The 12,675-nt window shown below is 37.3% G+C and overlaps 1 protein-coding gene and 1 long non-coding RNA gene across 2 annotated transcripts; one reads left to right on the top strand and one right to left on the bottom strand.

The window, feature by feature from the left end:
• Positions 1-1,843: 1,843 nt before the first annotated feature.
• Positions 1,844-4,081, top strand: LOC127939015 (uncharacterized). The gene is made up of 3 exons (XR_008148862.1): positions 1,844-2,082; positions 2,696-3,076; positions 3,371-4,081. It is a non-coding gene; the product is annotated as an uncharacterized LOC127939015 (long non-coding RNA).
• A 202-nt stretch (positions 4,082-4,283) lies between these two features.
• On the bottom strand, positions 4,284-11,832 carry LOC127939012 (cytochrome P450 2J3-like). The gene is made up of 9 exons (XM_052535985.1): positions 11,509-11,832; positions 11,223-11,385; positions 10,898-11,047; positions 10,626-10,786; positions 9,930-10,106; positions 7,102-7,243; positions 6,260-6,447; positions 5,847-5,988; positions 4,284-5,739 (listed from the first exon to the last, which is right to left on the bottom strand). Exons 1-9 carry the CDS (start codon positions 11,698-11,700, stop codon positions 5,564-5,566), a joined length of 1,491 nt encoding a protein of 496 aa, XP_052391945.1. The 5' UTR covers positions 11,701-11,832; the 3' UTR covers positions 4,284-5,563.
• Positions 11,833-12,675: the final 843 nt, after the last annotated feature.

Here is a 12,675-nt window from a genome sequence, read left to right as displayed (position 1 = left end):
CAGGAAAAGAGATGGCAACAGAAAGAGCGAGAAAGAGAAAGAAAGGTAAATGGGAGAAATAGGAAGAAACTAAAACAATGGAATGAGAGTAGAATGAAGGGAGCTATTGCTGAGTACAAAGAGCTTGTGGAGGCTGTTCCCAGAGTAGCCCCAATTTTAATAGAATGGAGAACTTGAATAACTGACTGAATAATCCATTAATCAAATTGCTGCTTGCTGTTGCCTACATTGAAGTTGATTCTTTAAAATGTTAATACAGTGTTGAACAAATATTAAACAATTTAAATAGTTTTAAATTACTTCAACAAATAAGACACACAAATGAATCAACACAGTCAATATTCTTTCTTCTGGTGTAGTTAGAAATCCTCTTATGGATTTCAGAAAAGTCTAATGTGTTGATCTAATTTGTCAGATAGATATCGAAATAAACTGCATAATCAAAATTGCAAAAAATTTCCCAGATTACCCGAATTCAACCTATGCAAATTACACCGAAGCAGCCTACAATAGTTTGACCATACGAGCCATTTTCACAGGACGCATCCTTGCCAGGATTTCTATATTGCCTAAAATATCACGGTTTTGGCTGTTGGCACTGTGCAGATTAATTACTGTATAACATTCTTAAGAGCTACAGAGAGCACAGGAGATCACAATCATACAATGCCATACAATGATCTGTGCGCAGCGATGCTTCAAGTTGAACGAACAAACAAACACTTAACATGTATGTGTTTTTGCATTGCTTTGATCGTTTTCAGTAGATCTCACCTTCTCACACGCCACGATTGGTTGATTATGTACAATACATGTTATTGGTCAAACTACTTTGGATGTTTTAGGCAATATAGAAATACTGGCAAGGATGCGTCCTGGGAAAATGGCTTGTATGGTCACCCTATATAAAGAATACATTTTCTGATTTGTAGATATCAACTCATACATTGTATTATTCCATATTTTCTAGTGATCGACCGATGTATCGGTTTACCGATATTTTTCCCGATATTTAAGCATTTTTCCATAATCGGGTATCGGTTTTGTAATATCGTATTCGCCGATTTACGGCGCCATCTTGTGGCCGTTTTGAGATTTCCGCCATTGCAGCCCGGGTGTCTGAGGAGATCAGTCAACAACAACTCAGTGCACAGGTAAATATATGTTCTACTTGGTTTGCTTTAATTAATCAACTTTATTTAACATAACAGACATGCACAAATGAGATCTGAGACATAAATTCCTGATATAGTTAATTTATGCAGCTTGTTTCTAAACAATTGAGACGAACTCATTGAGTCACGTAGTGTAATTCATCATGTCCTGCCCCAATAAAGACGTATCTTTACATGAATTAAATAAAACAGACATGAATGAGTGCATGTTGAAAATAAAAGCGTTGAATTTAATTCTCTATCTGTTGTATTTGCTCACCATTAGTCTAGAAGAGAAAGTTTGTTCATATTGCTTAGCAACTGACGGATGATCTGGAGGCTTAAGCACGGCGACTGAATGAAACTTTTGACAAGATTATCTTGTTTAAACACCCTAGATTATATTATCATTTACTACATAACAATTATTTCGCTAATACACATATAAATATAGCCTACCGCTTTGTGGAAATTAATTATTTATTATCTCCATGCGCGATCGCGGTTGATTAAATTATAGTCAAACAGCACTTTGTCAGTTGGCATTTCATGATCTAACGTTAGATTAAATTTATATCATAAAATGCCAACTGACAAGTGCTGTTTAACTTTATATAGTCTCGGGAAAAAAAGTTCGTTCATATTGCTCAGCACCTGACTGGGTTGATGATCAGGAAGCCTCAAGCCAGCAGGGGTTCAGATAAAAAATCGGCAGCTGGCAGCAGGAAGTGGCTGCCATTGACAGCCGGAAGGCAGTAACTGACAGCCGGAAGGCAGTAACTGGCAGCCGGAAGGCAGTAACTGGCAGCCGGATGGTAGGCGGGACCTGCCGATCGGTGGGAGCCAATCAGTATCGACCAACGTGGGCGCAACCAATCAGATATAACTGCACCCAAACGCTTCAGTAATGGTTGCGATTGATCAAACGGTAAGTTCAGAAATTGGTCATCGGAGTAATTAATGTTTTTTTTTGCGTTGTAAGTTTGATTTTAATTGTTATCTTGGTGAACGACTTGGTGCCTACTTTGGTTTAATTGTTCAATGAAATCTAATTAGTGGTAGCAACGTTGTTTGTGTACCTTGTTTGGGGCCTATCGTTTGACGTACCATTAAATTTTAACGTTTGTTAGCGTGTTAACAGTCTATTGAATAATATAAAAGAATGTTGTTTGACTGGAATGATAGAAGATAAATGTGCAACACTAACCATATATTTTTGCATGTTAAGTCTTTCAGGAGATTGTGTGATATACATTAACTTAAGAGTTCTTAAAAGAAGAATCCCTTTTTTTTTACACTATTGAGGTGTGTTTTCTCTAATACTATGCATGTGCAGAACTGTTCTGTGTACCAGTTGAAGTTGTAAGCATGTGAATGCAAAACAATTTTTTTTTTTTTTTACTATAACTTTTACATTGAAGTAGCTTTTGTAAACATGCATTTAGAAAAAAAAAAAAAAAAAAACATTACTGATGTGCATCTTGAGACAAAACCATGGCATCGACACCTTTTTTTTTTTTTTTTTTTTTAATACCCAATAGTTGCCAGATGCTGTCCTGTTGGAAATTCTTCTTTACGTGATCCTGGAGGAGGGTGATGCTACATTAAGTCTGTCTTTGGTTTGTTCCAAATTCCGAAGCCTGCTGTACTGTATACAGACTCCTTTCGAAAGAGGGCACAATCCAGCTGGCTTGACTGAGTATTTTCTTTTACATATTTGATTAGAGGTTTAAAAAGGTGCCATAACATTACATTTCTCAGTTGCCATGTCTGAATGTTTATCTTTGTAATAATGCTGTTTTCATACTCCTCATCTCAATATACAGGTGGAACAAAATGGAGAACAAGTCTAAGCCATGTCAGAAATTCAACAAAATGTACACCCTGCAGACACTTCGAGGTTTACAACAACTGCTTACCAGGTGTGCAAATTATGCATGAAAATGTATTCACTGCTCTGTACATGATGACAAGATGCAATGGGAATAATCATTAATATGGCTGTGCATGCATGTCTACTGTTAATAAAGCAATTTAGGTATTAATGTCACCATTTTCTTATGAATAAAAAAATGCAGCAGCTAGAGTTCTTCCTATAATCAGGAAGTATGACCGGATTAGCCCAGTTCTGTAAACACTGCACTGGCTCCCTATCAAACATCGTATAGATATTAACATCTTCAATTTATATTAATCTGTTTCTTTTTTATTCGGAGGTCACTGCAGTCACCCGGATCGAGTACGTATCCAGACCAGATGGTGGATCGCACCTAGAAAGGACCTCTACAGCCCTGAAAGACAGCGGAGATCAGGACAACTAGAGCCCCAGATACAGATCCCCTGTAAAGACCTTGTTTTTTCTCCATTTTGTCACCGGTGGAGTTTTGGTTCCTTGTCGCCTCTGGCTTGCTTCGTTGTGGTCACTTCATTTACAGTGATATCATTGACATGATTGCAAATGATTCCACAGATACTATTTAAACTGAACCGAGCTGAAGGATGACTTCACTGAATTCAATGATAAACTGCTTTTTAAACTGACTACAAACTGAGTTTACTAATGTCCTTCTGCATTATTGACTGACACACTATTTTCCTATTTAATATTGTAAAGTTGCTTTGCTTTGATCTGTATTATTAAAAGCACTATATAAATAAACGATGCTTGACTTGACCATGTTGCAAGAGGAAAATGAGGAGAGATGCACATCCACCCTGGGTTTTACAGTGAGTGGTGCAAGATGCTGGAGAAGTAACTCCATCAGAACTCATCAGTTCTGATCTAAGTCTTGAAAATACCTCCGGATTGTTGTTAGTGATTCTGATTGATATTTTAGTCTGCTTGCTTACTGGATATATTTTATACTGTTTACATTGTAAAGCACGGACTTTGACAACTTACTAACCCAGTTACAAATTTAAAAGCTACTTTATACTATATATATATATATATATAGTTGTTTCTTGAAATACTACAAATATAACCGCAAATTATGATTTTAAATAAAGGTCCCTGAGACTTCTCTCTTTTCAGTCATTTGTGTATATAGCCTATAATAAATATACAACATACACCCAGTAATTGCCACTCTCGTATATAAATATAAATACAAATTGTTTTATTTCACACAAACAATGATACATGCATAAACATTCAGCTGGAAATTAACGTTTAGCAAAATGATCTTATTTCTTTGTTTATATTTGATCAATATTTTAAATCAAATAATATACAATACTGACCTTTATACTTATTTAAAAAAGTATTAAACATAATCATAAGCGTATATAATTATTTATTTGTCTTAGGACACCGGCAGCCTCCTCCAATTTCCGGGTATTAGCGACAGCTGCCATCCGGTTTTATTGGCAGCCACTTCCTGCTGCCAGTGACAGCCACTTCCTGCTGACAGCTGCCGATTTTTCGCTGAACCCCCTCTCCCTCAAGCAATGCCACTGAATGAAACTTTTGACAAGATTATCTTGTTTAAACACCCTAGATTATATTATCATTTACTACATAACAATTATTTCGCTAATACACATATACATATACCGCTTTGTGGAAATTAATTATTTATTATCTCCATGCGCGATCGCGGTTGATTAAATTATAGTCAAACAGCACTTTGTCAGTTGGCATTTCATGATCTAACGTTAGATTGAATCTAGATCATAAAATGCCAACTGACAAGTGCTGTTTAACTTTATATAGTCTCGGGAAAAAAAGTTTGTTCATATTGCTCAGCACCTGACTGGGTTGATGATCAGGAAGCCTCAAGCACGGCCACTGCATGACATTTTTGAAGGAAGCAGGCTTACAGGGCAGAATGCTGAAAGACTCTGTTTTCTACACTAAAACCTAGTTCTGCTTAACTGGGAGTAAATAGCTATGCACTCCTAAATAGCCCTCCCGCCCCCACCAATATGTTAGAATCATTTTTGTGCTTTATTTTTTTTACCTGTTTTTATTTTTTTACCTCATTAAAGCTTTTATTTTAAAACAAAGACACTTAGTAACAGTGCGCTTAAATTTTTTGGACTCAGACCCCTCTATTTATTTGTGTATAAATAGAATGTTTTTTTTTTTTTGTATGCAAGGGGGGAGTGATTGTTATAAATAAAATGTTTTTTTCAGCTCATTTGTGTTGTAATAATTGTCAGAAACAGAAGTATAACAGTAAATAAATATTGGTTCTGCATATCGGTTATCGGGTACATAAACATGCAAATAATCGGTATCGGTTATAAAAAACCAATATCGGTCGATCACTAATATTTTCCAAATGGTTTCTTATCCAAAGTAAATTAGAATAAATTCTATTACTTTATCAAATCATATATGGTACATATATACTGTACAGAGGCACAAGCATTACACAAACACCTGTTTGTATGAATAGATTGTCTTAACGTGACAATGCACATAATTTATATGGTTGGGGACATCGAGTGGTGCCCAGTCTGTAATCCATGCTGGGCTCTACACCTGCTGGTGAAGAGAAAGTGAAGCGCTGCAGCAGAGAGGAAAAAAAGAGGAACAACTCCATTCGTGCCAGTTGCTCCCCAGGACACACTCTCTTTCCTGAAAACAGGAAGAAGAGAAAATGACCTTGTATATGCTTTGCAGTTCTAGTAAATAGGGAAATAACTGTATTCCAACATTGTGGTGTGAAAGAAGTTTTTGTATACCTAGAGAAAAAGGTAAAAAGGCATCTCTCTTTCTTAATTTCCCCTCAGCATCCAGGAAGTGACCCGGGTTAAAAGAGTGAGGTGTCTCCCACTCAGACTCATCAAACAACACTGATGTCAAACTGCCAATCACAGCTGTACCCTAAAGAATACAAATGTTCATAAAGGATGAGTAGCTATGTACCAGCTTTAGTCTATTAATCAGTAAGTTTAAATCAGCGGTGTCCGATCCTGCTCCTGTCCTGCAGAGTTTAGGTTCAACACTAATTAAACACACCTAAACCAGCTAATCAGTGTCTTGCATAACTCCAGGAATATGGTTAGGAATCGTTCTACTATAAACGTTTGTGAAGGTGTGTTGGATTTGAGTTAAAGACATTCAGTGTTCAGGTTTACACTTCGTTCTATTGTACCTTTGGAATGGAGTATTGTCCTATCTGAGTGTCTTCCACAGTAGCTCGGGGCAAATTTAATGGGACAATATTTCCAATCCTCTGTATCTCATGAATGACTGCATTGGTGTAGGGCATGTTGTCTCTGTCTGATAAAGATGGCTGTCGTGATCCTCCCACAACACGATCAATCTCCTCCTGAACTCTGACTGAAGATACAATGTATTGACAGTCCAAGACAAAACTAATGGCGCTTTTCCACTGCATGGTACGACTTGGCTCAGCACGGCTCAGTACAGCTTAGTTTGCGTTTCCACTGCAGTTTAGTATCACTTTAGAGCAGGCAGGATTATTCACATGTTGCTATAGTTGCTCCGCTTCTACTGCCGTGACTCCTGAAAAGCGTTTTCATTCCGCGTCGCCCCATCTAGCTCTTCTGCTATCAGTAAGATGAATGTCTGTACTTCCTCAACAGACAGCGAAACAACCATTTTTTGGCTGTTAAAAAAAATGGATGTCCTCGTTCAAAACAGCTGCATTCAAACCTTCGCTGGCTGTGCTGAAATCTAGCAGTTCTGTTGTGTGTCTGTGTCGTTACTTCAGTGACGCAAATAGTGATGATTCTCTCTGGCCAATCAGATATCAGCAGAGTTTACACATCAAGTTTTGGTAACAGTACGGTTCACGTGGAACCTCAACCGAGGTGGTACTGAAAAAAGTACCAGGTACTGTACCCAGTGGAAAATCCTGCCAAAGCTGAACCGTACCGTACCGTACCATGCAGTGGAAAAGCGCCATAAGAGTGTGAGTATATACCACATTTTATGTGCACATGAATGCAATTTCTCACAGTAAGCTCTCACCCTGTATCTCAGGATATTTTATCATGTAGAGAAGACCCCAGTACAGAGTAGTGGAGGTTGTCTCAGATCCCGCTACAAACAGATCCAGAGTACAGATGCACAAGTTCTCCACATCAAACCCAGCCTCTGTGTCGTCTTTAAGCTAAACGACATGATAGAGAGGTATTTCAATTCAATAGCCATACAATATTATAACCACAGCATTCCTTCAACAGCACACTTAAGCCCCTTTCACACTGCACGTGTCTGTTGTGAGAGAGTTCAAAACAAAGAAGTTTGTGATATCCAGTTTGCAAGCACAAATGACTTAAGCTGTTAACTTTTTAAAAATATCTTAAAGGGGGGGTGAAATGCTATTTCATGCATACTGAGTTTTTTACGCTGTTAAAGAGTTGGATTCCCATGCTAAACATGGACAAAGTTTAAAAAATTAAGTTGTACGTTTGAAGGAGTATTTTTGCTCCCAAAATACTCCTTCCGGTTTGTCACAAGTTTCAGAAAGTTTTTTTCGAGTATGGCTCTGTGTGACGTTAGATGGAGCGGAATTTCCTTATATGGGTCCAAAGGGCACTTCTGCCGGAAGAGCGCGCGCTCCCGTACAGCGAGGCTGAGCACAGCCATTTCACTGATCAGAGCGATTCACTGATCAGAGCGAGAGCGTCGCGAAAAGTCACAAAAGAAGTGTGTTTTTGGTTGCCAGGTAGAGCTGCACGATTAATCGTTAAAAGATCGCGATCTCGATTCAGACACCCTCTCGATCTCATTTCTAAAAGACAACGATTCCCCGAGTCTGTTAAACCTTTGAAAAAAAGTCTTACCGGATCATTCAAATCCGTGCGCGCACTGCCGCTGACACAGAGAGAGCTCTTACCATGTTTGGTTAAGAAACATCTTCACAAACTTTTCAACTACACAGTATCTGTCTTACAGTCATTTATATTATCACAGAAATACTGGGATAAAGTTTATAGTTTAAATATAAACATTGATGTCTATATGGCAGCGATCAAAATATAACAAATCCCCTTTTGAAAGTACTGCGCTTTAAATAACGTTTGTGTCGATTGCATTGTTTCACCAACAGGTGGCGACAAGTGTCTTAATTTATTTGTCAATGAATTAATTTTTCATTCAAGAGAATCGTTCAAAAGTGCTGATTCATCCAGAAATGAAACAAGTGTAGTAGGTTTATGAGTGAGTCGTTGAATCAGTGATCTAAACAACTTTTTCATCATTCTAATATTAAAAATATAATATTAATATAATATAATAAATATAATATAAATATATTATATATACACTACCAGTCAAAAGTTTTTGAACCATAAGATGTGAAATGTTTTTTTTAAAGTCTCTTCTGCTCACCAAACTATATTTATCTGATCCAAAGTACAGCAAAAACAGTAAAGTTTTGAAATATTTTTACCATTTAAAATAACTGCTTTCACTTGAATGTATTTTAAAATGTAATTTATTTCTGTGGTGTGCAGCTGTATTTTCAGCATCATTACTCCAGTCTTCAGTGTCACATGATCTTCAGAAATCATTCTAATATGCTGTTTTGCCGTTCAAAAAAAACATTATTATTATTATTATGTTGAAAACAGATGAGTAGATTTTTTTCAGGTTTCTTTGATAGAAAGTTCAGAAGAACAATAATTGTGTGTAATAGAAATATTGTGTTATAAATGTCTTTGTCACACTTGATCAATTTAAAGAATCCTTGCAAAATAAAATAATTAATTTATATACTTGTGATAATGATAATGTTAATAGTAATAATAATAATAAAGAATCGTGCAGCCCTATTGCCAGGGCAAGACAACCCTGCACAGATAACCAAAAAAAAAAACAGCATTAAGGGACCAGTTTTTGTTTGTTCCCTGCATTTCGAAGATGCTTGTTTTACAAACAAGGCCCAGTTTGACGAAGGATTTTTGTATCATTTATTTCTTAAGGATGATGCAATTCCAACGAAAAAGGGTCACGATCGTGTGTTGGAATCGCAGGCGGTGAGTAAAACTGCTTAAAATATCTCTGCCTCCTTGTTAGTGCGTACCCTCCCATGCCGGAGACCCGGGTTCGAGCCCCGCTTGGAGCGAGTCGTTGCTGCTGCTGCTCTCGTTCAGTTTCAGCCTCGGGATCTGATTCTGGATCATAAATAAACGGCTGAATCTGACTGTTAGCCATGGTTTGTTTTGGATGATGGTTTTTTCCTCAAGATAATGTCAGAGCTTCCAAACGCTCTCAACGCAAAAGCTTACTCGCGCTCGTGATTCTTTAGCTCCGCCCACACGTCACGCCTCCAGTCGGTCGTGTTTTTCCGGGAAAAATCAGTACAGACTATCTTTCTCTTATGAATATAATAAAACTAAAGACTTTTTGGAGTTATGAAGGATGCAGTACTACTCTATAGGTACTCAAAATTAACAGGATATTGAGTGAAAACGAGCATTTCACCCCCCCTTTAAACTGTGTTCCGAAAATAAACAGATGTCTCACTGGTTTGGAACGACATGAGGGTGAGTTATTAATTTGATTATTGGGTGAACTAACCCTTTGAGTGAAAGATAACGTGCCTAGTGTTTTACACGTCAGTAAATTACACGACTAGTACATTACACGTCACATCCTGATGTCACGTGCCATTACGGGACCTTTACGGGTTGTGTGTGAATGCACGCACAGATTCTGGGAAATAACAGGTAGTGGGAATGAACAGAAAACTAATGATCTGGGAACAATTAACTGTACATATTACCAGTGTATTATCCTGAATCTCAGTGTGAAGGGGGCTTTACTGACACCTGCCTATGAAAGGGTCTTACTTTTTCCATCTCGGCAAGGAAGCAGTCAATGTAGTCTCGAGGATTTGATGGATCATAATCCACTCTGTGTGTATTTACCTTCTCTCTAACAAAGTCAATCACCTTTTGCCACAGAGCAAACATTTTTTTGTGTGGTCCAGGCAGTAGCCGCATGAGCCATGGAAACATGTTATACAGCTAAAGAAAGAAGAACAAAAAGCAGATGAGCAGTGAAGATGCCAAAGTATGGTGCCTGGGAGAAGACAGTCGGTTCACTTCGTTTTGTCATGGGAACGTGATAATATGTCATGGCCACAAAATATTAAATCATGGGAACGTCATATTAACTCGTGGGAACGTCATATTAGCTCGTTGTTATGTCATATTATGTTGGGGCGACGAGATCATAATGATGAGATAACATCCTTATGTTGTGGCCTCGAGATGCTATGTTGAGGGAATGACATCCATTTCTTCTGATGTTAAAGGAACGACATGTTTTTCTCGTGGCCATGAGTTTAATGCGTAAACAAGTCATGGCCAAAACAAAAGGATGTCGTTACCTCATCAAAATGATCTCTTGGCCACGACATATTATCACGTTCCTACGAATTATTATTTCGTGGCCACGACAAAACTAACTGAACCAACCATGGTCTCTCCCGGGCACCGTACCAAAGCAATGAAAATTTAGGTTAAAATGCTGAAAATGTTTACTTGAACGCTGATGCTTCCTTCCAGATACATAGCCTCATTGATGTTCTTCAACATATTCTGGAAGTCATTGTCACTGTACTCAAATCGATTACCAAACACAAGCACACAGATCACATTTGAGACAGCATTGTTTAGCAGGATTTGAGGGTTAAAGGGTCGACCTGGAAATGTTACCATAACTGTGATGTAATTACACCATGCTTGTGTTTATAGAATAACAAACAATGTTAGTCAGTTCTTTAAATTCCACGTACATACCATTCCGTACATACCATTCTCACTTGAAATGACCTCATTCAGAAAGCGACATTCAAGATGTATAGACGGCTCCAGGCTTTTCTTTCCCAATCCAAAGTTTCTAAGAGTTGAGAGTGCAAATCTCCTCTGATGTTTCCATTTATATCCACTGGAGCTACCTAAACCTGTTTACAACACATTTAAATAAGACTTTTGCATTTCCTACTTATCTTAATAAATTCTTAACTTATCTTGATAAGTATACTGATTTCAGGATTTGGAGAGAACATTTAAGATTTTCTTATTCTCTCTTATTAAATTGAAACTACCCCTTAAGTAATTCGATTTTCCAAATCTGACCTTTGTCTCCAAAGACGTCGTAAATCATAGGTAACATGGGTCGATCTACGAGGTTTTCGCCTTGTTGTACATACACTTCCTTTACTCTTTTGTACCCGTTCAACACAACGATTCTTAGTCCGAAAAATCTGATGCTTAAAACGTCTCCATATTTTTCTGCAAACTTAAAGATATAGTTTGAAAATAAACACATACTGAATAAAATACGGTTTAATTTCAGTACACTTTCATCTTCGCAAAGTGGACAAATGAAATGACCGTTTACAAGAAAACTAATTGTATTTACCTTTGCCAACTGAAGATGAATTTTCTTGTGATCGATATGATGAAGGTCTCCAATAATAGGTAAAGACCATGGTCCAGGAGGAAAGTTTTTCGGCACTTTATTTCTGATATAATCGCTCAGGAATAAAAACATACACGAAAATATAAAAATAATCTTTAAATCGATCCATTCGTAAAGATGAAGCAGGTCCATGGTGGAAATGTTTTGGATTGTTAAGGCTCCGTATGTGAATTAATTAACTTAAGTACTAATTTATAATCGAGAATTATTTTTCACAGTTAACATGGTCCACTCGTTGCGTTGTCTGATTTTGGTGTCCTTGGACTTGGCACAATTTCACGAACTACGCAATTATGGTGCCCATAAGGAGACATCTGTTCAGTTTTTGTTGAGGTAACGACATCCATTTCTCGTGGCCACGAGTTTAATCAGAGATTTCTTCATTAAAATTTTATTTTGAATAAAGAAATTATTATTATTTATGATATAAAATATTTAATTATTAAATTTATCATAGTAACCATAGGCACTGGCTGCCAGGCTGTATTACATGCGAAATAAATGTTACATAATATACATAATATAAAATATGCCTACAAGACCTTTTTTGTCCATCCTACAGTCTTGTAAGTCCATTAACTGATCGTCTTTTCCCCTTAATATTTGTATATTATTATTATGTTTTATCATGCTTTATTGGTTATTTATTATGGGTTTTTATGGAGCGCCAACGTCCCGCTCTCTCTCGTGAAGCCAATAAGGACTAAAACTGTAATTCATCGACTGGCTGCTTGAGGCTGGCTCCAAAAGGGAGTCAGTCCAATAGACTCCCCATGTTAAAATGCCCAACTTTACAGCAGAAAAAAAACATGTTTAGGCTACAGCCTGGTGCAAAAAATGATTTTGGTCTAAATAGCTAATTTTGCCCTTCATGACAACTGTGAATTTTTTATAACTCATTTAAACATTTTCGTGTTTCTTTAGACATAATTAAAGGACAAATGGAGTCTTTTAACGCCTCAGATGTAAAGTTATTCGCTGTCAAAGTGACGCCAAAATAATGGGAGTCAATGGAATGCTAACAGCAGGTGGGGGTCCGCTAGCCAATGGCGGTGTCCAGTGCTTCAAAAAAAAAAAAAAAAAAAATGAAACCCTGCCCCCCTGTCA

The sequence above is a fragment of the Carassius gibelio genome, chromosome A20, assembly GCF_023724105.1.
Source record: "Carassius gibelio isolate Cgi1373 ecotype wild population from Czech Republic chromosome A20, carGib1.2-hapl.c, whole genome shotgun sequence".
Classification (NCBI taxonomy): domain Eukaryota; kingdom Metazoa; phylum Chordata; class Actinopteri; order Cypriniformes; family Cyprinidae; genus Carassius; species Carassius gibelio.
This window is presented reverse-complemented; position numbering and strand designations above follow the sequence as displayed.